Source organism: Saccostrea cucullata, unplaced genomic scaffold (assembly GCF_032062105.1).
Source record: "Saccostrea cucullata isolate Sc308-1 unplaced genomic scaffold, CSIRO_AGI_Scuc_v1 ctg729, whole genome shotgun sequence".
NCBI lineage: Eukaryota > Metazoa > Mollusca > Bivalvia > Ostreida > Ostreidae > Saccostrea > Saccostrea cuccullata.
Window position 1 is genome coordinate 378444 of NW_026933670.1, and position 26830 is coordinate 405273.

At 33.5% G+C, this 26830-nt stretch overlaps 2 protein-coding genes across 2 annotated transcripts; both read right to left on the bottom strand.

Moving 5' to 3' along the window:
- Positions 1-1655: 1655 nt before the first annotated feature.
- On the bottom strand, positions 1656-2747 carry LOC134238855 (uncharacterized). The gene has a single exon (XM_062720960.1). It carries the CDS (start codon positions 2745-2747, stop codon positions 1656-1658), a length of 1092 nt encoding a protein of 363 aa, XP_062576944.1.
- Positions 2748-7437: 4690 nt separating this feature from the next.
- Positions 7438-15402, bottom strand: LOC134238857 (receptor-type tyrosine-protein phosphatase epsilon-like). The gene is made up of 13 exons (XM_062720961.1): positions 15393-15402; positions 14744-14944; positions 13581-13775; positions 13346-13439; positions 12964-13252; positions 12650-12737; positions 12472-12548; positions 12316-12352; positions 11710-11810; positions 11344-11460; positions 8326-8474; positions 7908-8043; positions 7438-7596 (listed from the first exon to the last, which is right to left on the bottom strand). Exons 1-13 carry the CDS (start codon positions 15400-15402, stop codon positions 7507-7509), a joined length of 1584 nt encoding a protein of 527 aa, XP_062576945.1. The 3' UTR covers positions 7438-7506.
- Between the last annotated feature and the right edge of the window lie 11428 nt (positions 15403-26830).

A 26830-nucleotide genomic window follows, 5' to 3' on the forward strand; every position in this document is an offset into this window, starting at 1 on the left:
GCGTTGAAACGCATACCCCAGTCATTGGCCCACTTTTGCAAGTTGTGAAGGTCTTCCTGTAGTTTTTCCTGATCTCCATAGTTGTTGATTTGTCGGTATAAGAGGCAATCGTCTGCGAACAGCCGGACTTGTGATGTTACGGAGTCTGGGAGGTCGTTAATGTGGCATAAAAAGAGCAGCGGCCCGAGGACTGTGCCTTGCGGCACCCCGGACTCCACTGGCACCGCCTCTGATTTCTCGCCCTCTACTACTGTTCGCATTGTCCTTCTTGTAAGGAATGATGTTAGCCACGATAGTGTACTTCCTCTTATGCCGTACTGACTGAGTTTATGGAGTAGTTTCTGATGTGGAACAGTGTCAAAAGCTTTAGAGAAGTCCAAAATTGCCATATCTGTTTGTTTTCCTTTGTCATAATTTATCAGCAGGTCGTTCATTGTTGTTAGAAGTTGTGTCTCACAGGAGAACCCAGATCTGAAGCCATGATTAAGCGTTGTTAAAATTTTGTTTTTTTCTAGGTGTTTCAGTATGTGTCGACAGATGATATGTTCCAATAATTTGCTAGATACTGATGTTAATGACACAGGCCTGTAGTTTTCAGCTTGGTGTTTGTCGCCCTTTTTATATATACATGAGATGTTAGCATCCCGCCAGTCCGATGGGAGTTCTCCTGAGTCTAGTGATAGCTGGAAGATTGTTGCTAGACTTGGTGCCAGTTGTTCTGCACCAGGGCTCCCACTGGACCGAAAATATTTTTCGCCACTTTTCGCGACAAAAGGAAAGGCATACTTACATCTGATTTCTCGACAATGTAATGCACTTTTTGTTAGTCCTTTTTTTAATTAATAGTATGTTTATCTGACACAGACATTGTTTTAAATTTGTAATGTTTAAAGCTTTAATTATGGTTGAGTATCCATTTTAAAAAAAAAAAAAACTTATGTTGGAATTATGCAATAAATTTGATATTGAATTGATATCAGTCAACTCTTGACAGAAAATGTCCTCTTGTTTATTTTCGCCTGTGGGGGGGGGGGGGGGGGGGCAAAGACCCAGTAAAAATATGACATTTTTTAAAAATGGAAATTTTCATCATTTCATTAATCAATTGTGAAGAGAAGTAATTAAAAAGTAATGAAAATTAGGTTTTGAAAGTTGACTTTATTTTAACAACTTGGAGAGTCTCCAGGGTTTAATATGCAAGCTCATGTTATTGTAAATAATTCAGTGTAATTTACTAATTTAAGATAATTCTGTTTCCAAACCAATTTCTTTTTCACTCTTTGTCAGTTTATGGTATATTAATGTACACACTTTTCAATTTTAATTAGGTAAAATTTGAAGCCATTCTTTACAATTTTCGTCATGTTTCCCTACTTTCGGTTTAAAAAAACGATCTACATAGATCCAGATTTTGTTGATGAAAATCTTTTATTTTCTAACTTAATATCCTAATAACACTTTATACCCCCTTGTTTAATCCAAATTATATTAATTCAAGCAATTTTGTAACCCTTTATTGCTCCAGGCCAGTTACCTAGTCAGCTGTGTTCGTTCAAGCGAGACTGATTTATATACATGTAGGTTTCAGTTTTCACACCTCTGCTGCATTAAATAAACATAGGGACTTATCTGTGTACATTGAATAAACAAAGGAGCTAACCAGGACTACTCAAATCTGCACATTCCTTGAGAATCCTGTTTGGTATGTTGTCTGGCCCTGATGCTTTAGTTGGATTTACCTTGCTGAGTAATTTCCTGACTCCCTCTACATTTATTTTGATTGCCTGGATTGGATTTTTGCAGGTTTTTGATGTTTTCGGCATTGGTCCATGCTCTTCTTTGGTAAAGACAGATTGAAACTGCTTGTTAAGGACCCCTGCTTTTTCTTTACTGTCTGTTATGAGTTTGTTTCCTGATTTTAATGGAGCTATTCCAAAAGAGTCTTGCTTTTTTGATTTCACATACTTCCAGAATGGTTTCGTGTTGTTGTTGTTTAGGCCTTCCAAGATGTTGTTGTTTACATAGTTCCATTCTGATTTCCTGAGTTTAGATTTGCATTCCTTCTGAAATTGTCTATAGTTTGTCCAGTTCTTTGTCTTCTTTGCTTGGTTGTACAGTCTTTGTTTTTTCTTGAGGAGTTTCCTTTCTCTGTGTGTGATCCAGGGGGTGGAGTGTCTAGACTTAAGCTCCCTTGCTGGTATATGTTTGTCTAGAATTTTATGTATACTGGATTTGAAGAACTCCCAGATGTCTTGTATGTTTTTCCCTTCTGACTGCAGCTTGCTGATGTTATTTGCCAGATTTCTTAATGACGCTTTCAAGTTTTCCCAATTTGCTTTTGAGTAGATATATATTTTTCTGCTTGCTGTTTTTTGGTAATGTGGCTTAGTTTCTAGATCTGTGATGACAATGTCATGGTCCGAGATTCCTGGTACACTTACTGAAGATTTGATGACGGAAGGATTTGCAGTGAAAACTAGGTCTAGTAAGTTGTCTCCCCTTGTTGGTTGGTCATGGATTTGTGAAAGGCCGGAGGAATTTGCAATATCTATTAGTTGTTGTTGAATGTCCCTGTCATTTCCATTTTTGATTGACATGTTGTTCCATTCGATGTCTGGACAATTAAAATCCCCAGCTAGGATGATGTTTTTCTTTGATGTTGAGACTGAGGCTTTTTCTAGTGATATGGATAGTTCGTCAAGATCCTTTTTATTTCTTTGAGGCATATAAAATGATGATATGAGCATGTCTTTATTTTTGTCGGTTTTTATTTTAACCCATTCTATCTCGCAATTTGTTATTAGGTCGGTTTGTTCTTCTGAAACTATGCTTTTTCCACTAATATAAATACACCTCCGCCGAGTGTCCCTCTATCGTTCCTGTAAACGTTGTAGTTGGGTGGAAATACTTCACTTGATTTGATGGTGTCATGTGAGGGTTTTTTTTCCTGGTTTGATGCCTTTGAGCCACGATTCAGTCCCACATATGACGTCTGGTTTGAGGTAGTCAATTGCCAGTGTTAGTTCTTGACTTTTATCTTTGATACTACGGCAGTTGACTGTCATGATTCTGATGTTTTGTTTTTTAGGAACCGAGTATGGGTTTCCCTCCACAGATGTTATTGAGGGCTTGGAATTCCTACATGATCTACTTTGTGATGACTGATCTCGGATTTTTGGGCTGCTAGTCTTAAGTGGGCTAAATATATCAGTTCTGGTGGATTCCATACTACAATCGATGTTAGATAATGGTTCATAGATGTTTGAAAGATTGATCTCGTAACTACGGAAGGTGAAAGTCGTTACGTTTATACTGTCACATTTGCAACATAACCATTGTACGTTAGATATTTCTAATAGCTCATAGTCATATGTACAAAGTTCAATGCATGATTGATGGTGCCAGATGTTACATCCATCGCAACACACTCCTTTACAATTCCATGTGACCGGGTGTTCACATAATCCGCAAGGGTAGATTGATTTTTGTGAAGTTCTAGGTCCTGGGTTCGGTTCTACGTCTCCCGACATAAGAATGACGAGCAGGAAAATTACTTTGCTCTTTCCCGTAGTTAGCGGCAGGTTGAGTGGTCTCCTGCCTGTACTCAGCATTTTTGGGTTCAAGGTGGCATGAAGTATTTGCTGGTGATTCCACGTCCAGTTGTTCCAATTTGGTATACCTAACATCAGAACAAAGGTCAATAAAGTCAAAGCATTCATGGTAGGTTTAGCGCGGTAATCCACACTGACCTGAACAGTATAGCGCGGTATCCCACACTGACTGATATGAATGCCCCAGCTTCTATCTTTGTGCTAATGTGAGGTGACCTCAGTGTGTTGGTTGTTAGTTTTGCCAGCAATCTCTCTTAGTTTGGTCCGAGATCTTTTTCAGCCAAACCTTTGCTACGAGTTTCCCTGGGTGGATGCCGTCTGCTAGTAGATTGAAGTTGTAATATTTCCTTCGTTTTGATGTCCTTTCGCTACCACTCTTGACTTTAGATGTTTTATAAATGTCTGATGTGAAGGATGGTGAGTGGTTTCCTAGGCTTGCATTGATTGTGCGGATTCTGGTGTTCAGTTTTAGGATTTGTTCCTCAAGTTTGGTATCCTGGTCTTCAAAGGCAGATGGGTTTTTGTGTCCTTTGTTTTGATTCCAACATTTGATGGAGTATAGTGGAATTTCCAGTATGGTGATTTTAGATCCAGGGTATTTATCTACAATTTTGATGATTTCCTTGTAGTACTTCTCTATTCTGAGTTTTTCCTCGTCTGTTTCCGACTTTAGGCTGATGTATTTCTTGTTCTTTGTTGTCAGGTTACATGTACCGAGCCATACGTACAACCAAACGTCTCCAAGTTGGATGATTTTCCTTGCTATGTTTGTTCTGAGCCAACGAGTACTATCCTCAATTTTTGCGCCGCTTTTTGACCACCAAACCAATTCTCCATCGGCTTCATTTGTGATTTCTCTTTGGAGAAATTTCCCTTTACTGTCTGAGAGAATAACTGGTTGTTGGAGGCGCTTTCCTGACGTTGCGGGGGTGGGCTTACTCAGAAACTTTTCGAGCTTGCTTTCGGTCATTGGTCAGAGGAATTTCTAGAGACAAAATGGCGGCTTCCTATATGCGACTGATAGGTGGTGTATTGGGGCTGGGATTTAGACTTACCAACCACTTAAAATACTACATACCGCGATTTTAATCTGTCCTATGCTAAATTACTTTTTTGTTGTCACGGGTATCTGCGTTTATCTACATTTATTTGTTTTTTTTGTATAATGCAGTGACTTGTGCAACTGTTGTAAGCTTCTTTGGTATCTTACTCTCCTGTCCAAGAAGAACTACACCGTTATTTTTTGTCGCTACGGTGTGCTGTATAGAATACGTCGCTTTACACCAGTGACGATTAGTTACACCGAACAGTGACTAAGTCAGCGACCTTTCATAGGCCGTCCAGATATAGTAAGATCAATCGAATATGGCTGTCAAATTCCTTTCACGAATCGTATTCAGCTTAAATTTGACTTCAGAATACTTCTTAACTGCTCGATACATAGGGTTCATGGTGAATACTGACTGGTCAACATGGGACTGATCCAACCTCTAACGTTTTTTAGGGGTCAGTATTTTTAGCACAGTTTACCATTTGTTTTGTTTACTTTATTTATGAGATTGATCTCTGTTTGTCCCATTTTATAATTAAGAGATACACGAAATTATGTGATATTGGAACTCTCGTAACATAAACTTTACATATCAGTAGCTTGCTTAAAAAGTGTGTATTTTTCAACAACACTTTATATTGTAACTTCGCACAAACACAAGACTTCTTCAAAATTCATATAACAGATCTTAAACTAGCGTCCGGTAATAACTCTCTGATTGAAAGAAAATCTCAGGGTCTAAGGTTTTCTTTTGCTTTTTAAACATATGTATTTGTATATAAGTTACACGTTTTAATGAGGTCTATATGTCATGAAAAAATATGTAAAAGTTACTAATAAAAAATTCAAGGTCAATTTGAAAAATGCAAATAAAGATCTGAACACCCCAAATACATTTACTAGTAAATTAAATTCAGAGAAGATACTACAGTTTAACTTTACCTAGTTCTCTTCACAACTAGCCATTATTACAATTATTGCATTATGCACTACGATAAAAAGAGATGACAATTTAAAACAATTTTGGAATAAATTTTCGGTATATATTTTATCTTAAGAATCCATGTACGTTCTACACTTTCTTTAAAAAATGAAGCTTAGATAGTTTTGATAAAATTTGATAAAGCATTCACCACAATATTGTACTTTTATTTCACTTAACAACCTCTTGATAGAAAAAACAACAATTTTATCTATATGAAAGAAATTGTAAGTCGTAATCTACGGAAGTCCATTTAACCCTAACCATATTATTGAATTCGTTATAACGATTTTTAGAATTCGTTATAACGAATTTTATTTGTTATAACAGATTTATTGAATTCGTTATAACGAATTTAATTTGTTATTACAGATTTGTTGAATTCGTTATACTAGTAACCAATTCAAAAATTCGTTAAAACAATTCAATAAATCTGTTATAACAAATAAAATTCGTTATAACGAATTCAATAAATCTGTTATTACAAATTAAATTCGTTATAACGAATTCAATATTATTTTTTGATAGGTCCTAAATGGGCTTCCGTAGTAATCTATATTCAATTTCAAAAATAAGAAAAAATTAAGTACTTTTCTCTGAAACATTTATTATCTAAACATTGATTATGTACAAAATCTTAGAAAAAGGCGATGAAAAAGTCTAGTATAATTAATTTGCATGTAACACAAATAAGGATAGAAACATATTTTTTTCATACAATTTCAAGGTCATATGAAACCATATTCCGCAGAAAATAGTTTTTAAAAGCAGATTTCTTAGGTTTTGTTGATTTTTTTTTTGTTCAATAAATTAATTTGATACATGGTAAAAATTAAAAGAATAACGAATGGAGGATATAAAACATGGATGTCTGGAAATTCCAGAGGTAAGATTTTTTGCTAAGAACATATCGACAAAGTATTATCAATTAACGATACTGTAGTTACTTCTGTTACCTCTAATCATATGTCGACTTGATATACCCCATGAGAACTTAGAATAAAGGACACTACAGAGTCTTACACATCATACTTGGATTAGGACAGCACTTTGTGATAAACGTAAGAACTTCAACTTTTCAATCATTAACTTCCCTGACCTTTATATAATCACATTTCTATGGAGTTTATGTGTCTCAATGGATTCAATATGCAATAGCATGTCCTACCTACGAACAATTTCTTAAACGAGGCAAGGTATTGACAAACCAGTTGTTGAAAAAAAATTAATCTTCTCGTTTTTCTCATTTTGCAATTTAGTAGATCCAATGGTCAGCAAATACAATTACCCATCATTTTGTCATATGCTGACTTATCATACTAATTCTTGTTATTTACTCACTGAATTGTCTACTTTTTTCCCCGATCATGACAAGGACCACGGTCGGCAAGGGATGCATGCGCACTCTTCCGTGGCTCTGATCCCCACCTGATGTTTTAAAGCTCCTAAATGGACACTGAGCTTGATGACTGTTCATTATCTGTATTGTTATTCCATTTTAAAAATGATTTTGCAAATAATATCAATATTATTTATATATACCGTTACATAAAAGAAAAAAAATATAAAAGGTTGGTTTGATGGAAATTCTTGTTTATAATATGTATTTTAGCATCTATAATTTTCAATTTGTTTTCCACTTTCTTTAATATATTTTTAAAGCATCATATGTCCCTGACTTATAGATAATTTAATTCAACTCTTATGCACAATCGCTCTTTTAATCAAAGAGTTACTTGATAATTTAATATATTTAATCAAATTTTAAAATAACAAAATAAACAGCACACTTTAATGCAACTGTTATACAATGTTTAACTTCATACAAAGGTTGATTTTACTAGGGTTTCAAAGTACTTAAATCACATTTCATCCACCACATGAAGCGCACAATTTAATGTCAGATTTGTCAAACCTTCCACCAGTGCATCATGCAGGAAAATATACTGGTCCTGAAACAGGAACAGGATGAATTAAACTCTTGTTATATAATGTATATCATTAGTTTAAAATATATCTTATTTATTAGTGTATATCATTATCAGAAAAAATAAGTGTACTAAAACATATTCCGATTATACTGATTCAAAAACAAGAATACAGTATAATTAGGTAAAAATGAGTAAACTTTTGTCCTTTAGATATGCGGTAAAGAATACTACTTGATCATTTTAATCTTGAAGAAACTTTGCGGTTTTAAATTCAGAACTGTTTATCATTACCAATATTTTTTTTAAAAGATAGAAATGAAATCTGAACCTACAACGGACTGGATGGAGAAAGCTCTTTGTTGTCTCAGGTTGATGACGCAGTTCTTGACGTCAACACTTCCCTCCTTAAATCCCTTCTCTAGGAGGTAGTCCAGGGCGATAAATGACCCAGTGCGACCAATACCCGCACTACGTTAAAGTATTATAAAGAAATTAAAATTAAAGTGTTACTAACGATAAATCAGAAAGAGGTATAAGGCTAACAATGACAGTGTATTTCAGAGCAAGAATGGACTTGTTTTCACAAAAGTGTCTCTGAAAGTGTTTAGTTTTCCTGTTTTTTTTTTTTTTACTGAGCATTTGTTTCCTGTTTTTGACAGCATTGAATACTTTGACATGAAAGGACGAGCTCAAAATAGTAATTATCATGGACATAAAAAGGCAAAATTTAAAAAAATCATTTTTTTTTACCTTCCATGTACAATTATTGGTCCTTCGTTGGGACTTATTGAATTTTTAGAGATGTTTCGAAAACAAAGAAGCGCCTCGAGGTTATGTGGGACTTTTGTATCAGGCCAGACTGTAAACTGGTACTGTGTCACCCGCCTGGTCTCTTCCCCCTGAAATGTTTAATTTGGAGGAATACTTTTTGCTCACTATTGGTTATATTGCTAAAAATTTTTAAAGTTCGCTAATTTGAAATACAATTATTTTAAATTGTTTTTAATAGATATTTTCTTATACGTCCTAAAATCACCAATCACTCTAATCTTCTGTGTAGTATTCCAACACTCTTAAAAATGTTTTACTTAGTAGTCATTTTTTACTTGAAATAACAAAGATAAGTAATAGATAATTACTAAGCATTTACTTAAAATTTTAAATCAATTACTGAAATATATGTCAATTACTAGATTCAAATGTTTTACTTGATTTTTGTATTTTAAAGAATTGTTTTACTTACACACTAAAAAGTTTTACTTAGTAATTTATATTTACTTAAATTTGTGTATATAAGTAATAACATTACTTGGTCTTTACTTACATTTTACCACTATTTACTATATAATTAATATTTTAATGCCCCCGTAAACGAAGTTTCGGGCGTATATAGTTTTTGTCGTGTCCGTCTGTCTGTCTAGCTGTCTGTCTAGCTGTCTGTCTAGCTGTCTGTCTAGCTGTCTCTCTGTTTGTCTGTTTATCCACAGAAACTTTAACCTTGCCCATAACTTTTGATTTAGCGGAGCTATGACTTTCATATTTCACACGTGTATTCCTTGTGACAAGACCTTTCTTTGAGTATCACCAAATTTGACCTTGACCTTGAAGTTTGACTCACTTATACACAAAAAATCCAAACTTATTCTTTATCCAAATCTTTTGAACAGTAAATACCAGGACATGTATACTTCACATATATATTTTTTGTTGAAAGAACTTTCATTGAATACCAACAACTATGAAATTTTGACCTTGACCTTGGAGATTTCCATCCTTGTGAAAAAAAAAATTAACCTTGACCATAACGTTTGAACGGTAAGGAATAGTGCTTTCATACTTACATATATGTAATCATTTTGAGAAGACCATTCATAGGATACCAAGAACTTTGACCCTTTGACCTTGACCTTGGAGTTTGACCCACTTTTAAAAAGCAAACCTTGACTGTAACTTTAAAAGGATTAGGGTTAGTGCATTCATACTTTACATAGTTTATCCTTGTGACAAGACCTTTCTTTGGGTACCACCAAATCTGTCCCTTTGTCTTTGACCTTGGCGTTTGACCTACATTTCAAAATTGGTAACCTTGACCATAACTTCTGAAGGGTTAAGGCAAGTGTTTCCATATTTCACATATGTATTTTTTTTGGCAAGACCTTTCATTAGATACCTATAACCTTGACCTTTTGACCTTGGAGATATCAAGAAATCCCAATAATTTAAATTTGTATATAAGAAAAGTTTAACCTTTGAAATGTTGCCATACAGGGGCATAGGTGTTTCACAAACACATCTTGTTTGAATTGTATTTAATTGATTTACTTAAAACAAAAATTTATTTACTAAATCTAGGAGAATTCAGATCAGTAATTACTTAGATATGGTAGTGTAATCACTGATTGTCTGTGTGGAGGAGTTATCTTTCTTCTAAATATTCCTTCATGTGAAAAAAAAAGTCACACTAATAAAAATGCGATATTAAGTACTTGAAATGTTTAACCATTTTTAAAATGGTCCTTAAAAAGATACAACTTATTCAATTTTTAAGGCTTTCGAAGTTGGAATCAAATGTTTTATTGTTATATACAATAAAACAATTACAAAGAAATTGGCAAAAGAAATAGAAAGTATAATTGTTTCCATCATGAGTAGATTTCTTCTATTAAACTATTCAGAGGGCCCAATTAGGGAACTCTGATAAAGAAATCTGTGAGTAGTACTCACATGTCAGATCGGTACCTTGCATTGTTTCTGGTAAATAATGTCGATTTTAGTAAATATGATAAGTATTTCATTTACTTAGTATTCTTTTGAGTAATAATATTCTAGATTTTAATTAATTTCAGAATTACATTTACTTAGTAATAATTCATAAAATTTAGTAAATAGAAAGCATATTATCTCTAAATTAAGTAATAATAATTTAACAAAAATGAGTAGTTCATTTACTAACTTTAAGTAATACAATTCCTATAATTTAAGTAATTCTATTGATACTTAGTAAATCATTTTATAAGTAAATGAATTCATCCTTATTACTAATTATGTTTACAATTACTAACCATGATAGTCATTTACTTGCTATTCTGACTAAATGGATTACTAATAATTACTAGTTTTTCTTAATCTAATATCTTATTTTAAAAACAACAAGTAAAACTTTTTTTAGAGTGAAGCAGTGCGATAGGTCAATTATGTTACAGCATATATGAAATACAGGAAATAAAATTCAGTTTTTGCACTTTAAACTTGATCTTTAAGTGTATATCTGATACAAAGAGGAAACATTTATTTTCATGAAGTGGTACCAGTTTGTTCTTGAACTGGACTCATTTGAGTTTGGCACCACTTCAACATTCAGTCAGATTCACATATACACTTTCCGGGTATTTACGTGTGAAATCATCAAATACACTCTGACGTGTTTGAACATTAAAGGAGATCGCACTTGTTCTCACTATTATTTCCTCTATTTTAGGATAAATTTCAGAAAAATAATTTAAGAGAAGGATGTTTTTCTCGGATGGTTTGACACGCCTGTCTAGGAGAATTTACAAAACATTTATGTAGGAAAAACATTTCAATACTCATTTGCAAACTGAACAAAAGTACTGCTATTTTAGTTTTTAAGAATTTTAAAACACTAATCTGTGAGAATTAGTTTAATTAAATACATGTAACTATTAAGGGGGTATATCAGTAGTATATTTCTTTATCAGTTTCATATTAAAGAGAAACATTTTTTACATAATTGTTTTCTACACTTACCATTCTAACAATAAATTTTCGTATTGTAAATTTATCCATGCTATCTTCCTTTTGGACAATTATTGAGAAAGGTCCAAATTCCCCTGCGTTTCCCGGCCAATATTGCATACATTTTTCCTATGGGAAAAATCGATGAAAAAAAGTGGAAATACAATTATTCAGTAATTTTTTTTCGATTCAACAAAACAATTTCAGAAAATGACTTTTCTAGCAGGAAATAAAAAATGCATTTTTCAGTGTTCATTACACATTCAAAGTGAAAAAAGAAAATCAGCTTAACCTCTTTACATGATCAATGACTTTTTTTCTAATATTTTGAATAAGTTGACTGTATTTCAACATGATGATGAGGTAAATTTCTCCTACCGCATTTCCTTCTGTTAATCGTGTAAGCATTACAATTCTCTTGCTCTGCGTTTGCCAGACCATTCTCCAGAAATCCACAATGGTCTGCGGAGTAAACGGTCCTAAAACAAACAGGTTTATATATTAAAAAATAATATTGTAAATTACTATATAGTATAGAAAAGCATGAACCCCTGTTGACTGCAATGCATCATTGAGTTCGAAGCTTTAATTAGTTTATATAAATTACATAACTATTATTTTTAAACAAATGAAACATGAACGTCCATAAAACAATACAAAATAGGAGCAGAGCAAACACGCACCTTCAAAACATCAGAGATGGGATAAAGTGCCATAAAACTTATTTTGAAATTAAAATTACGACATTGACAAAAAAATCTATAGATTATAGCATTACTGAAAATCTATGAATTAGAAATTTTATTTCTGCATATTTTTATATACATGTACTTGCATACCTTAAAATTGAATAAAATGTGTTTGATTCTGAACATTTTAAGGTTTGAATATTAATATTTTATGCTCAAGCAGAAAAAAAGCAGATCTCTGGTCTCTTGTCCCGACACCTCTGATCGAGAGAGATGTACATCATAGGTACATTACCTTGTGCTGCAATGTAGGCGTTTTCCTTGTAAACTCCCTGTAAGTGGAAAGGAGAAATTTAATTGCATCTTAAACTAGCTAGATTTTCTAAATAAAAGCTAGATAGTTACCCCGAAATAAAAATGAAAATAACTGTATATTTACATGTAGACTCACATTAACATAACTGGCATTGATGTAATTCCCAGGAAAAAGACTTCCAATAGGTTCCAATATTACTCTGTTTGCATCATCTGAATAAAAAAAAACACAGTTAATGAAATGAATTAGGATTTATTGAATTTTATATAAATAAATTGATGTATCGTTCTTATAAGAAAACAAAAAATCTCACAAGGATATATCTTTTTGAATCTGTTTTTCGTACTATTTTCCATTTTCAAAGCTTCTGTGTGCAAATTCATAAGGCCATTCGGCAGAATCTGTAAGTGTAATATTTTAACATTTAAAATTATAATGACGAGGAATATATCTTGTCATATTTGGTGAATGTTAATTATCTCATTTTCCTTAGGTTTCTTTTTTTTTATTTTGATAAAAATAGGAAAGTAAAAATTTGTAGACATAGTGAAAATGAACTTTTCTTCTCTCTTTTGATCTCTCACTTGAGAGACGTGTGTTAAAAATGTATCATTCTTTGTCAGTAACCTTGAATTCTGAACGGAATTCATTGGCCATCATCTTTTGGTGGGTGTCTTTGACAAACTGCTCTATGGACAAACTTTTAGTTTTGATGTTACTGAAGGTCACTACGACTTGTACTACACCATCGTACGGGTCGTCTAGGTAGTGGCTATTTCCCTCGGGTTCTAATATTACACGGCTTCTGTTCAGTGTGTTACGTGTCATCATTGCCTGTTCGGATAGATTTAGGGCTGGTGTTCTTGTATGTTTGAAGAATGAAAAGGACTTAGAACATAAAAAACGTCTACCAAATCTGGAAGAAATATAGAATTATTAAAATATTTGCATATAGAAATAAAGTTACCAAATTCAAATTTTAATTTTAATTCTGTTTGTTGAAAATTACTTTTTCAGAAGAAAGGGTGAGGCTAATACGGCGATAAATCCAATAGGAAACAACACCCAAAAGAGTATTTTCCCTACGTCCGTTCTCACTTGATCTGTGAAAAGATGGTCAATGCTTTTTATTCAAATTATATAACTATAAATACTGATACTGACTCTGTTGAATACATCTCCATGAAAAATAGCAGAAAAAATCAGCAAATTATTGTTATATATTTTTTATGCATAATTTTTACCTGAGCAATTTTCTCCAAAATGACCGTCTTTACATGTCCGACACGTGCCGTTGTTTATATAACATGCATCACAGTTAGGAGGACACTGATACTGACAAAATTGACCATATCTGGAAACTTTACATCGGGTGCATTCTTGATACAAAATATTACACTCGGTGCATGCTAAGGAACAGTTCGTACAGGTACAATTTTCTGAAACGTTAGATATATAAAATGAAAGTTAAATTAACATGTACATGTATATTGCATTTTGGTTGTATAGGTAATGAAAATTAATTATCATCGTATAAGAAGATAATCAATTATAAGCGCATTTTAAACTCACTTCCTGAACGAACAATGATCAATCTCATGATATACATGTCAGTATAAGAAAATTATAAAGATAATATTTAATGGATAACTGGCCCCAAGACCATAAAATGAGATAAGATGTAAGTAAACAAATGATTTTGAATATCTTGAGTTTTAATTAATGTATTTGCCTAAAAATTGCATTCTCTTTTAACATTTAAAATCAGACATCCCACTTCTAGTGTTCCGTAGGTTTGTGTTTGCTCTGCTCCTGTTTTGTATTGTTTTATGGACTTAATTTTGATCTTGAATACTGTTCGTTATCCCCATGTTTCATGACGAGAATTTAATTTAATTTCAAAATTAATTCAAACGTTTTATCGGTTTGAAATTTAGACTTAAGTCTTTTCTAAGTTTATGGTCTTGGAGCCCGATATGGCCATGCTCTGTTTGCCATAAATGAAAAAGAAAGGTCGGATTTGTATGGTCATTTCTTAATTACTATTAATTATTAAATGAAAAAGTAACTTAAATATATGTAAATGCATAGTATATCTGACATACCAAATTATAAATTTAACAAATTATATAATGTCTACAAAACCATGCAGTGTATATCAATTTAAAAAGCGGAAATTAACTATGTTTTGAAGTTACGCATGGTACACAAAATGTTCTCGAACCATTACTCAATCTAAAGGCTCGTCCATTAAAGTCTTACTATAACATTCTTCTGTTTACCTTAAAGTTTTTTTTCTTTTATTGGGTATAGTATTCCTACCAGTACATAAAAATCTAATCTTAATATCTAAACCAGTGCACTTTAAATAATATCCTATTTGAAATTTACATTTTCATTAACTCACTAGAAAATTGACATTGGTTTCCATGGAACCCATCTTTACATCTCGAACACTCTCCAGGAAGCTCATCACATGATCCAGGTATACATCCGGGAGAACACTGACGTTCACACCAGACCCCGTAATGTGATCCGTCACAAGATCTACAGCTGCTGTTTGGAGAACACTTTGTACAGGGAATGCCAAGCTTGTTAGACTCACATACTGCAAGTCATATTGAATAACTTCTCAGGAAGATATATGGTTTAACTTTTCTATATAAAATGTTTTATTTTCAACCCTTTTGAGTTTTTACAGAAATTAATCTTTCTCAAAAGGAGTTTGTGATTGATATTTATATTTCAAAATGAATGATACAGTTAAAATATTCATACCCTTTAATTTAAAGTCACAAAGTTTCAGAATTCCAAAACTTGTCTTCTTAACGATAATTACATCTCCGTGTAGGTCAGGTTTACATGTGATATTGACATTGTGTGAAGAAAATTCAAAGGGCAATTGTATATGACCACAGTCTTGTCGAATGGAAGTATTCGAAGCATTTTGAACTTCTATTGAGTATCTACCTAAAGGATTTGAAACCCAACAATAATTATTGATAAATTAAAAATAAGAAATTACAATGTAATATGTTCAGATAAATATCTATTACTTGCCTCCATTTAACCGAAGATAGACACCGGCAATAGTCAGGGACTGGTTAAACTGTATCCTCCAATACTCTCCAATGTCCTTATTTGTCACGGCACAAGTTCTGTTGTCATCATCAATGGGACTATGAGCTCCATTGTAGGCCAAAGGAACACTGCTTTGTGAGACTTTATATCCAACAAAAGAACATACCCCTGAAATTCACGTGTTTTAAAGAACTTTTCAATACGTAAATCTTTTTTATAAAAATGAAACAAAAGACACTGACTTCAAAATCCATTTGACAAAATGTTGCTCATTCAAATCTTCATTGAATTTCACGACATATATAGGTATTATAGAAAAATTCAATTCGACATTTAGATACCGGGATACGCTTAATTGACGACGGATTTTTCCGTTATTTCCCGATCATGACAAGGAGCAGGTGACCGGTCAGCAGGGGATGGTAACTCCTCTATGGCACCTGATCCCACCTCTGACGTTTTCGAGGTCGATTTTTGCTTTACTCCTGTTTTGTATTATTTATGGACTTTTGATCTTGAATACTGTTAGTTATCTCCATATGTTTCATAAAGAATTTTTTAGTAGTTAAAAAAATTATAAAGTGTAATTACCTTTAGAATTAATGATGAACAAGAACAGTATCAGTGTGAATTTTGAGATTATCTGGCCGTTGTACAGAGTTCCAGACATTTTCCTCTTTGTTTGATTCAAATGATCTGAATATTATGTATTTATTTCTTTGAGTACCACATGTTCCTGTCTAACCCGGAAATATTTATGGATTATTTTTAATTCACTTCAAACATAAACAAAATTTTAAACACAAAGTAGGTGACACTGATAAAATTTTTGTGTCACCGATTTGAATGGCAAAAGATAGCAATTCTGAATTCTCAGAAAAAAGAAAAAAGTGCTTTTTCAATTAAAATGGAACTATTCAGTTTACTTACTTTATCATTGGTCGATTGCATTATTAATTTGTTAAAAACAATCTGACTGTACACACAAGTACTCTGAAGTTGATAGTACTCATATTGAGACGTGTGAAGGAAGGGCTTCAAAGTTTGACCTTTACTCGGCACTTACGACCATTGAGCAGTGTGGGTTCTTTATCGTGTGCCAACGTTTACCTTGACACAAGGCCTCGGTTTTTAAGGTCTTATCCGAAGGACCCACAACTTTACTTCAAGCTGCCGAGCTTATGGCGAAGGAATACAGTATCGACTAGACCAAACCTGACACCCAAGCAGTCACATAAAGCAGTCCCCGGGACTGCTTTGGGACCGCTGTGGGGCTGCTGTGGGACTGTTCTGGGACTGCTTTAGCAGTTCCAGAAAGCAGTCCCCGGGACAGCTCTGGGACTGCTTTGTGTCAGGTTGGGTCTGGTCGATACTGTAATTGCTTATTAAAATTATCGATTTAATTTATTCACGGCCGAGATTCGAACTCATTACCTTCGGAACACGGAGCGAACGCTCTACCGACTGAGCTACCTTGACGGTCGCAAAAAGAAGAAAATACACTTGCTGTGACTTTAAACTGAACATTTAGATATATTGATGACGTATTTTCAATTAATAATTGTTATTTCCATTCTGAAGTCGACACGATAAATCCCGGTTAGCTTGAAATAAAAGAAAGCACAGTGTCTGACACATCATTTCATATTTGGATATTTATTAGTAAAAGGCGTTGATGGCAATCTCAAAATATAGCTATATAATGGACATGATGACTTTAACTTTTCAAACGACAGCTTCCCTTATTGTGCCTCAATACACTTCATCTCTCAGTTGATTCGATACGAAAATGTTTTAAAACGGGGTAAGTTATTGACAACGAAGTTGATGAACGATCTTGTTTAATGTCATCATTTCGCAACTTCTAGGTGATACACTGACCTTGTCAGAAAATACAGTCTAGTATTAAGACAAATGATGACTGACATTTCTATACTAATTGTGAGGCCATTATTAACACACTGAATTGTTTTTCGTTATTACCTTATCATGACAAAGAGCACACGGCGGGTGTGACCAGTCAGCATGGCATGCTCACTAAGTCATAGCACCTGATCCCACCTCTCATAATGTAGAGGCCGTCTTTGCTCTGCTCCTTATTTGTAATGTTAAATGGGCTTTTAAGAGCTCGGTTCATTTTATGCATAAAACGGCCCTGTAGATATACTAATTTATCGACTAACACTTTATGTTCCATTTTAGATATCAAAATAAAGTAGAGACTTAGTCCTTTAATTACCTATTAAAATTTTTCTCCTTAAACTCCAGGTCTTTGAACAATGGCTTTATGGAATTGCAATGTTCTTGAATTTTAACAGGTATTTTGGAGTATATTCAGAGAAGAAAAATAACGTGAGCGCACCCTCTGATCTAAAAAATAAACATGTCTTGTAATTCTCAGAAACAGTTCTATCATTTACTGATTGTTTATCTTAGATCAGAGGTCGTGCTCTATATTAAATATTGAAAAATAGCTTTAATGAAAAAGAAATTTATAAAGCAATTATGCCATTAAATCACATGGGGAAGACGGGATAACTTCAAATTTTTAATTTCGCAACTCGAACATGATTACGTGGATAATTCTGGAATGGAACACAAAGAACTTGTACATAATTTACATCGAACATTGATTGATTTATTCGAATATTGATTTGCTTAACATGAGCATACTACAATACATTGATTTTAATGAATTGGTTTGTTGAATATTGATTGAACATTGATTGATTTAATTGAATATTATTGATCAAATTGAGCATTCATTGATTGAATTGAACATTAATTGATCGAATTGAAAATTGATTGATGAATATTGATTGATGGATAAGGCTGACGCACCTGCTGTAAAACTTTGACATGTGTACAGTTTATATTGATACTTTACAATATCAAGATCAGCTAGACAAGGGTTTCTCATAGCTCTCTTGCTTTATGTATAACAAATAGAACCATTGGTTTGTGCTTTACGCCAAAATTCAAAAATTAAAGGTATACATATTCCTGACAATACTCAGTATATGAATGCAAAATCAATATGTTTGCTGATGATACACAGTTGTTCAATAAAGACGGAAAATCTATAGAAGAATCCTTTATATGAAAAAGCATCAGGCGCAAAAATTAATTTTGCTAAAACAAAGGGCTTATACATTGGAAAATCAAAAGGTAAAAAACCTAAATTTAATAAAATTCAATGGACCACAACAAATGTTAAAACGTTAGGTGTGAACCACGGATATGATATTGACATTAAAGCTATATGGATGGAAAAAATAGAGAAAAAAAAATAACCAATTGCCTTCATGTTTGGTCAACTAGAAATTTGTCATTTAAAGGAAAAACATTAATAATTAAAAACCTTGTAATTCCTATATTGGATATAAAATTGAGATGAGAGGCATACCAAATATTTACAGCAAAAAGACATTTTCAGTTTGGTGAACTTCTACAGCTGTCTGCGACTATGGATAAAGAATTTTTGGAAACCATGTTGTACCAAAATGAAACCACTAAAACAAACAAATGATATAATCTAATCACTTAAAAAGGTTATTAGACACATTCGATTCTTCATTTTTAATGGTTCAAAACAAAAAAAAAAGTATTCCATATAATATCATGTAACATCTGCGCAAATACCAAAAACTCAATACTACTCAATGATATAAAATATATTCTTTATATACCCCGGTATGAACCAAGTATTTCTGACCCTCTTGAAAATAATATAATAATCTTGCAAGTAGGTTATCAATATTGGAATTGGCTAGTTCGAAAGAGAAATTTGGAGGCCTCATAAATTTTTCATTTCACATGCTGAATACTATCATTTAGTAAAAAAAAAAGTATTTCGAAAAAAAAAAAGAAAATGGATCATCCGGGATTCGAACCCGGGACCTCTCACATGTGAAGCAAGAGACATACCACTGCACCACGGAACCGCTTGAAACTAACAAAAATTATATGCAAATATGAAGTCACATACATGTATATATTCACGTTCGATATTGTCAAAATTTTACACAATGCATGGTGTCTAATTTAACCTTCATTAAACAGTTCTAATAGATGTAATAATAATATAAAGTTCGCCGAGAACCTGTATTATACGTAATAACTCTCCTCATACCCCTGTGCTAAAAATAGCGACATGTAATAAATAAAGAGTAATAAAACAAATGGGTGGGGTGGGGGGTTGGGGGGCTTTGAGAGGGGTGAGAGAGGTCCTAGGGAGTTTTGGTATAAAATTACATTGCAAGAGCTCAAAATCTTCTTGAAATATCGCCCGGAAAGAATAGTGTTACATACAGACAGAATGTATTAATTTACGACCTTGAACTTTGACATTTTGACCTCAAAATCAATAGGGGTCTTCCTTAGGCCACAGGGAGTTGATATGTAAAATGTCATTGCAAAAGCTCAAAGGGTTCATGAGATATCGCACGGAAACGAAAGTGTTATAACAGACAGTATTTGCGAATTTATGACCTTGACCTTTGACCTTTTGACCTCAAAATCAGTAGGGTTCTTCTTTAGTCCATAGAGTGTTGCTATGCAAAATTTCATTGCAAAAGCTCAAAGGGTTCTCGAGATATCGCGTGGAAACGAAAGCGTTACAGACAGACAGAAAGACGGACGGACGGACGGACGGACAGACGGACAGACCCAAATTAATATCCCCCACTTTTCAAGCGGGGGACAAAAAATAGTAAAAAAAAAAAACCACGTGTGATGCTAAAAGCTGGTGTGAGCTTTACTCTGAAAATTGAAATGCATTCCACAAAATTTTCGAGATGTTAGCTAGAATGACATATCAAATTCATGGTTTTATGAACCTAAATGGGGGCAGTGGTGCAGCCCCCTTCCTTATATAATAATGCAATATAAAATAAATAATAGAAACTAAAGCATCAGGAAATCACAAATTTTTGTGGGGTTTAATTTTCGATGTTTTCGAGGTATGAAGAGACCAACGAATTCATGTCCACCACGAAATGTAAAATGTTACATATATAAGTACTCGTAAGTTTTTGGTCCACGAAATTAAATCCCCATGAACCAAGGGATTTTCCTCAAAGCATGAAAATTTGACCCCACAAAAACATTAAAGCTCTCGATTTGTAACAAACTTCTCAATAGTGGCCATAATGTTCAGATGACGCTACATAATTAAATTTCGACTGCAGAGTTATTTATATATACATGTACGAAACTCATTCTGATTAAATAGTGCGTGAATTCTGGTGACTAGAACTCACCTGGCTAAATCGATATGTAGCGGTAATGAGTTGTTTTGGGCTTGTTCAATGTGTAGCGGTAATGAGTTGTTTTTGGCCGGGAAAATGTAGCGGATATGATCGGTCGAAAATCTGAAAAAATGTAGCGGTTATGAGTTGAAATTCTTGGCAATGTAGCGGTAATGTTGACCTCCCTAGGGGGACCTGCTCCCCCAATTTAAAGATAAACCTTTTTACTGTTGAAATTTTTCAATCAACATTGCCCTGCTGCCCCTCCCTTTCCCAGATTTTTGTTGTGGTAGAGTTAAATAGGATAATGTTGTAGTTAATGAATAACATTTAGTTATGAAACTCATTGATATTGAAACCTATTTTACCTGTCAGGTTTCTTCGAATTAGTCGATTTTTTATGACTGTTCTAACCCCCACTTCACTTAAAAAGCCATGCTACAACGCAAGGTTAATTTTTCTTAATGGTGTTCACCGAAAATGCTTGGTTGTGCCCTCAAGCTGGAATAGTTCATAAGGGTCTGGAATTCTTGGACCAATTTTATTTTATTAACCCAACTAAATTTTATTTTTTTAAGAAGGCAAGATTGTATGGTTTGTACTTCATCTACATATGGTATGTAGTTCATCTTTATTTAAAAAAAAACTTGTTTGACGACATCCCTTTCAAGGTGTAAAAATTAATTTAAAAATACTTTATGTACTTTACTTAGGATATTTTTTGCGCATAATGCGCTCCATACTCAAGATCTGTAGTCGCTATTTTGTAAATGTTCACCCAACCGAAAATGTCCATTTATCGGATCAGAAAGTATACAAAGTAGATAGAAATGTTTGCTGCCTAAGTAAAGCTGAGGGAGGATTGGACATAATAAATTTTTTATTTGTATATTGTTTTATTTGTTTACTTTTAAAAATTTTTATTAAAAGCAAACAAATTAAAACAATTTACAAAATAATGCGCTCTGAACTGGAATGCTATAGGAAAGCTCTGGCTAAAAAGTAAAGACATTTATCTAAAACAGGAATATTTTATTTGCAGTTGCTCTGACCATATGAACATATCTTTTAATAAACTACCCACATTTTATAAAAATGCAATATTAGCCTACAATGAATTTAGATCACAGTTTCAGCCAGTAAACAAATATGAAATTTTGAAATGTCAGATTTTTGAAAATAAATATATACAATTTCGAGGAAAGCATATATACAGAGTATTTTATTTAATGTGGCTTACAAACTATTGGAAATATTTGGGATAACGATAGTAAGACATTTAAGACTAATAGTTACATATTTTCAAGACTTCTTGATAAAAGGACTTGGAATTTTGAATACAGTAAAATAAAAGCTGTTATACCTATAACATATCTTGACATTCTTGAAGAGAGAAATACTTCATTTAGAATAGATAATGAAATAAATAATTAATTTCTGTTGTATGATAATTCTTTATTTGTAAGAAAAACAAAGACGTTCATAATTTTTTAAGATATAAAACTAAAAGATATACAAAGAGTATTAGACAAAAATATCCCTCCAAAATCACCAGAAAAATGAGAGAAATTCCTGCAAATTGAAATTAAATGGGAAAGAATTTGGGGTTCAATTCATGAAGTTAGATTAAAACAAAAGATTCAAGAATTTCAATGGAAATGTTTGCATAACATCTTATAAACTGAAGAAAAAGTAAGCAAAATGGGTTTATCAAATGGTAAATGCTTCTTCTGTAAATCAAATATTGAGAGTCAGAAACATTTATCTTTTTAATGTAAACATGTCAAACCACTTTTAGATGTGGTACAAAATATACTGCTAAAAATTCCTGTAGTGAATCCAATCAAATTTGATGTATGTATTGTTTTATTGGGATTCGTCGGAGAACCCAAAAATGTTCGAATTTGTATTAATACCTTGATTTACATATATACAAGTGGTCAATATGGAAAACAAGAAACAGAATCAAGTATGAAAATAAAAATATTACTACTTCAATATTCTGGAAAGAGTTCAAGAAAGAACTCTTAAGAAATGATAAGAGCAACTACAACAGAAATTCAAAATTAACATTAGATATGCTAACAGACTTCGATTAACTGTTACCTGTTTTCCTCACTACAAATCTAAATAAAAAACAATGTAATCTTTTCACAAGTTTACATGTGCAATGTATTGTCACATTCTCACCAAAATCCATATTTATATATAAACATATATTAATTGATTAATATGCAATACAACTTGATTGTTATACGTGTTCATTGTATCAGATGTAAAATTACGTGTGACTTTGTATTTAAAAAGTAAAACACTCTGCGTGGTGCTGTAGGGCTTATTATTTTGTATTTTTATAGAGGGAGCTTAGTCAGGGCCCCATCCCTGGCAGCTGCCCTACATATCAGCTGTTCATTGTTTTAAGTCTGGGAAATAAATGTTGAAAAGAAAAAAAATAGCTGTAAAAATTGGCAGTTTTTGTAGACCTTTAAAGTATGTGGAAATTGACGCATTTAGTGACATCATAATGAATTGACTAGCCAAAAAATTACGTCATTATTTCAGAAATAAACAACGATATTAAGTGAACTTGGAGTTATGAATAGCAAATACTCTGCTGGCATATGGAATATGCCAGCAAAGCTATTGATATTCATTGTCATTGACCAAAGAACTTACAAAATGATGACTTTAAACGAGACTGCTGATATTCTTCATCAACTTGTCTGTCAATAACTTTTTTAGAAACTATTCATACGTAGGGCACAGATATATATATATATATATATATATATATATATATATATATTGTTGTGAGATGTGTATTGTTTCATTATGTATATAATTAGTAACATTAAGTTTCTTGAACATTCCAGAGTGGTCAATATGTTTGGTCATTTTATCTAGAACATTCTTAAATTTTGTGTATGTCCAGATTGTTCCAGTAATATAATATTTTAACAATTTCTAGAATATTCTAGATTTATGATACTGTATAAATACCCTGTCAATTCAATGCATACAATAATTGTGAATACTTTGTCGTATAAGCACTATTGAGATATAACTGGGATATATTTTCATTGGGACATTTTGTGCAGCAACGGACACTCTGATGTATGTATCCTTAGATTCTTGCTAAGTGTGTACTTTATGTTTCATATACTTATTATATATTACTGTAAATAAATTATTGTTAAGTTTAAATTGTGTTATTGATCTTTGCTGGCATTTCGGGTAATTCTGACCCATAACAGAATTGGGGGCTCGTCCGGGATAAAGAATTTCTTGCACTTTTGCAGTTTATTGTCAGAATTTTGTTCATTGAACCGTTAAATTTGATTATAAGCCAGCAAAAATCAACATGGTATTTTCGGTCACAGACTTTCTTAGTTCACCAAGTGTTCAGGTTTTTGATACGTTAAAAAAGGATGACTTGATTGCATTAGGTTTGCATTTTGGGTTAGATGTTAAATCCTCTCAGAGAAAGCAAGACATTAGAATTAAGGTTGCAAACAAACTAGTAGAAGAAAACATCTTTGAAAAATACGATCTTCCAGAATATACAGTTAAATCAGAGTTAGGCTCTTACAAAATGGCAGAATATCAGTTTCAATTAGAGTTAGAGAAAATGCGATTAGAAAGAGAAAAATTAGAAAGAGAAGATCGAGAAAAAGAAAGAGAAGAGCGAGAAAGAGAAAGAGAAGAACGAGAGCGTGAACGAAAATTTGAATTAGACAAATTAGCAGCAGAAAGAGAAGAGCGTGCAATGAACTTTGAATTAGAGAAATTAAAATTACAAAACCAACCAGAACCATCAGTTGTCAAAACTGAATTTGACGCAGCAAAAAATATTAGATTAGTTCCAAAATTTCAAGGAAAATCTGTAGACAAATATTTTCCCCAATTTGAAAAGGTCGCAGAGAATCTTAAATGGCCACGAAATGTTTGGTCAACAATGTTACAAAGTGTACTGGCTGGAAAAGCGGCTGAGGTATACTCTGCACTAGGGGTAGTTGAGAGTTCAGACTATGAGAAGGTCAAAGCAGCAATATTAAAAGCATATGAATTAGTACCTGAAGCATATAGACAAAAGTTTAGAAAGTATAGAAAGTTTGATAATCAAACATTTGTTGAATTTTCACGAGAGAAAGAAGATTTATTCGATCACTGGTTTAGATCCAAGAAACTTGATAAAACTTTTGCTAATTTGCGCCAAGTCATCCTGGTAGAAGAGTTTAAGGAATGTGTTTCTCAAGATTTGAAAACACATTTAGAAGATAAGAATGTGAAAACTCTTGAAGAGGCAGCAGTCATATCTGATACTTATGCTCTGTCTCATAAAAAGAATTTTGTATCAAGATCTCAGACTAGCAGTAATTCTACCAATTCAGACACATATAAAAAGAGTGGTTCAGGGTCTCAGTTTTTCACAAGTTCCCAGTCTCCATCCCAAGGTGGTTCTAAGTCCGGTCCAGGACGTATTGAAGGATCTTCTGGAATAGGGTCGCTTCCTACTTGTAGTTATTGTAAGAAAAAGGGTCATCTGATCAGTGAATGCTTTAAACTTAAGAGAAAAAATGATTTTGATAAAACTCAACCACATGCTTGTGCGGCAGTTAGAGGTGATAGAGAAGCCTTAGTTTCGATTTGTTCTGACACTCCTGATGTTCAGGGTTCACAGTCCAGTTCTATTGATTCTATGGAGGATTATAAGCCCTTTATGTCTCAGGGATTAGTTTCACTCGGTGATTCTAGCGAAATAAAACCTGTCCAGATTTTGAGAGATACTGGTGCTGCACAGACTTTGTTGTTAGAGGGCGTGCTTCCTTTGTCTGAGCAGACTTCTACTGGTGGGTCAGTTTTATTACAGGGTGTGGAGCTAGGCGTCATTGATGTTCCCCTGCATAGAATTAGTTTGAAGTCAGATTTAGTTACTGGACCTGTTATCGTAGGTGTTCGACCTACTCTTCCTGTTCCAGGCATTTCTTTGTTGTTAGGCAACGATTTAGCTGGTGGGAAGGTTGTACCTGATCCTATAGTTTGTGAGAAAATCAATCCAGATGTCATGTGCGATGATGAAGATGATGACATTTATCCAGCCTGTGCTGTTACTAGAGCGATGGCCAGAAGACGAGAAATGGAGGCAGACCATACTCAAGCCTCTGACGAGACGAATTCCTCTGTTGATATTGATTTGAATGACACTTTCTTATCTGACCTTGATGGCACTCAAACCAGCATGGAACCACACAATATCAAGAAGCAAGAGAAGAAAGAACTTTTACCAAAATTTGGTGGTGAGGATGATGAGTTCCATCCATTAGTTAGCCAAGGCAAGGACATCCTCAGCCGAGAACGTTTACTCTCTGAACAACATAAAGACCCATATATCATCCAACTTAGTAAGAGGGCACTTCCACCAGAAGAGGCTACTAAAGTTGGAGAATGCTTCTATATGAAAGATGGCATCCTTATGCGAAAATGGCGACCACCTGACGCTTCTCCAGATGAAGTGTGGCGTGTTGTTCACCAGATAGTGGTCCCAGCTGCTTATCATCGAGATGTCATGAGTTTAGCTCACGATACACCTATGGCAGGTCATTTAGGTGTCAATAAGACTTATAACAGGATTTTGAGTCATTTTTATTGGCCTAAGCTAAGAAAGGATGTTTCGAAGTTTTGCAAGTCATGCCATGTCTGTCAGATGGTAGGTAAACCAAATCAGAAGATACCATCTGCTCCTCTCCAACCCATTCCAGCTTTTGAAGAACCGTTTAGTCGAGTATTAGTGGATTGTGTAGGACCTTTGCCTAGGACCAGATCTGGAAACCAGTATTTACTTACCATTATGTGTACATCCACTCGATTTCCTGAAGCCATACCTCTAAGGAATATAAAGGCAAAGAGCATAGTTAAGGCCCTAACCAAGTTTTTCAGTTTTGTAGGAGCACCCAAGGCAATTCAGTCGGATCAAGGCTCAAATTTTATGTCGGGGTTGTTCCAGCAAGTCATGCATGAGTTGGGTATAAGGCAATATAGATCAACTGCTTATCATCCTGAGTCTCAGGGAGCGCTAGAACGTTTTCATCAAACCTTAAAAACAATGCTGAAGACCTATTGTTACCAGTATGAAAAAGACTGGGACGAAGGGGTTCATCTTGTGC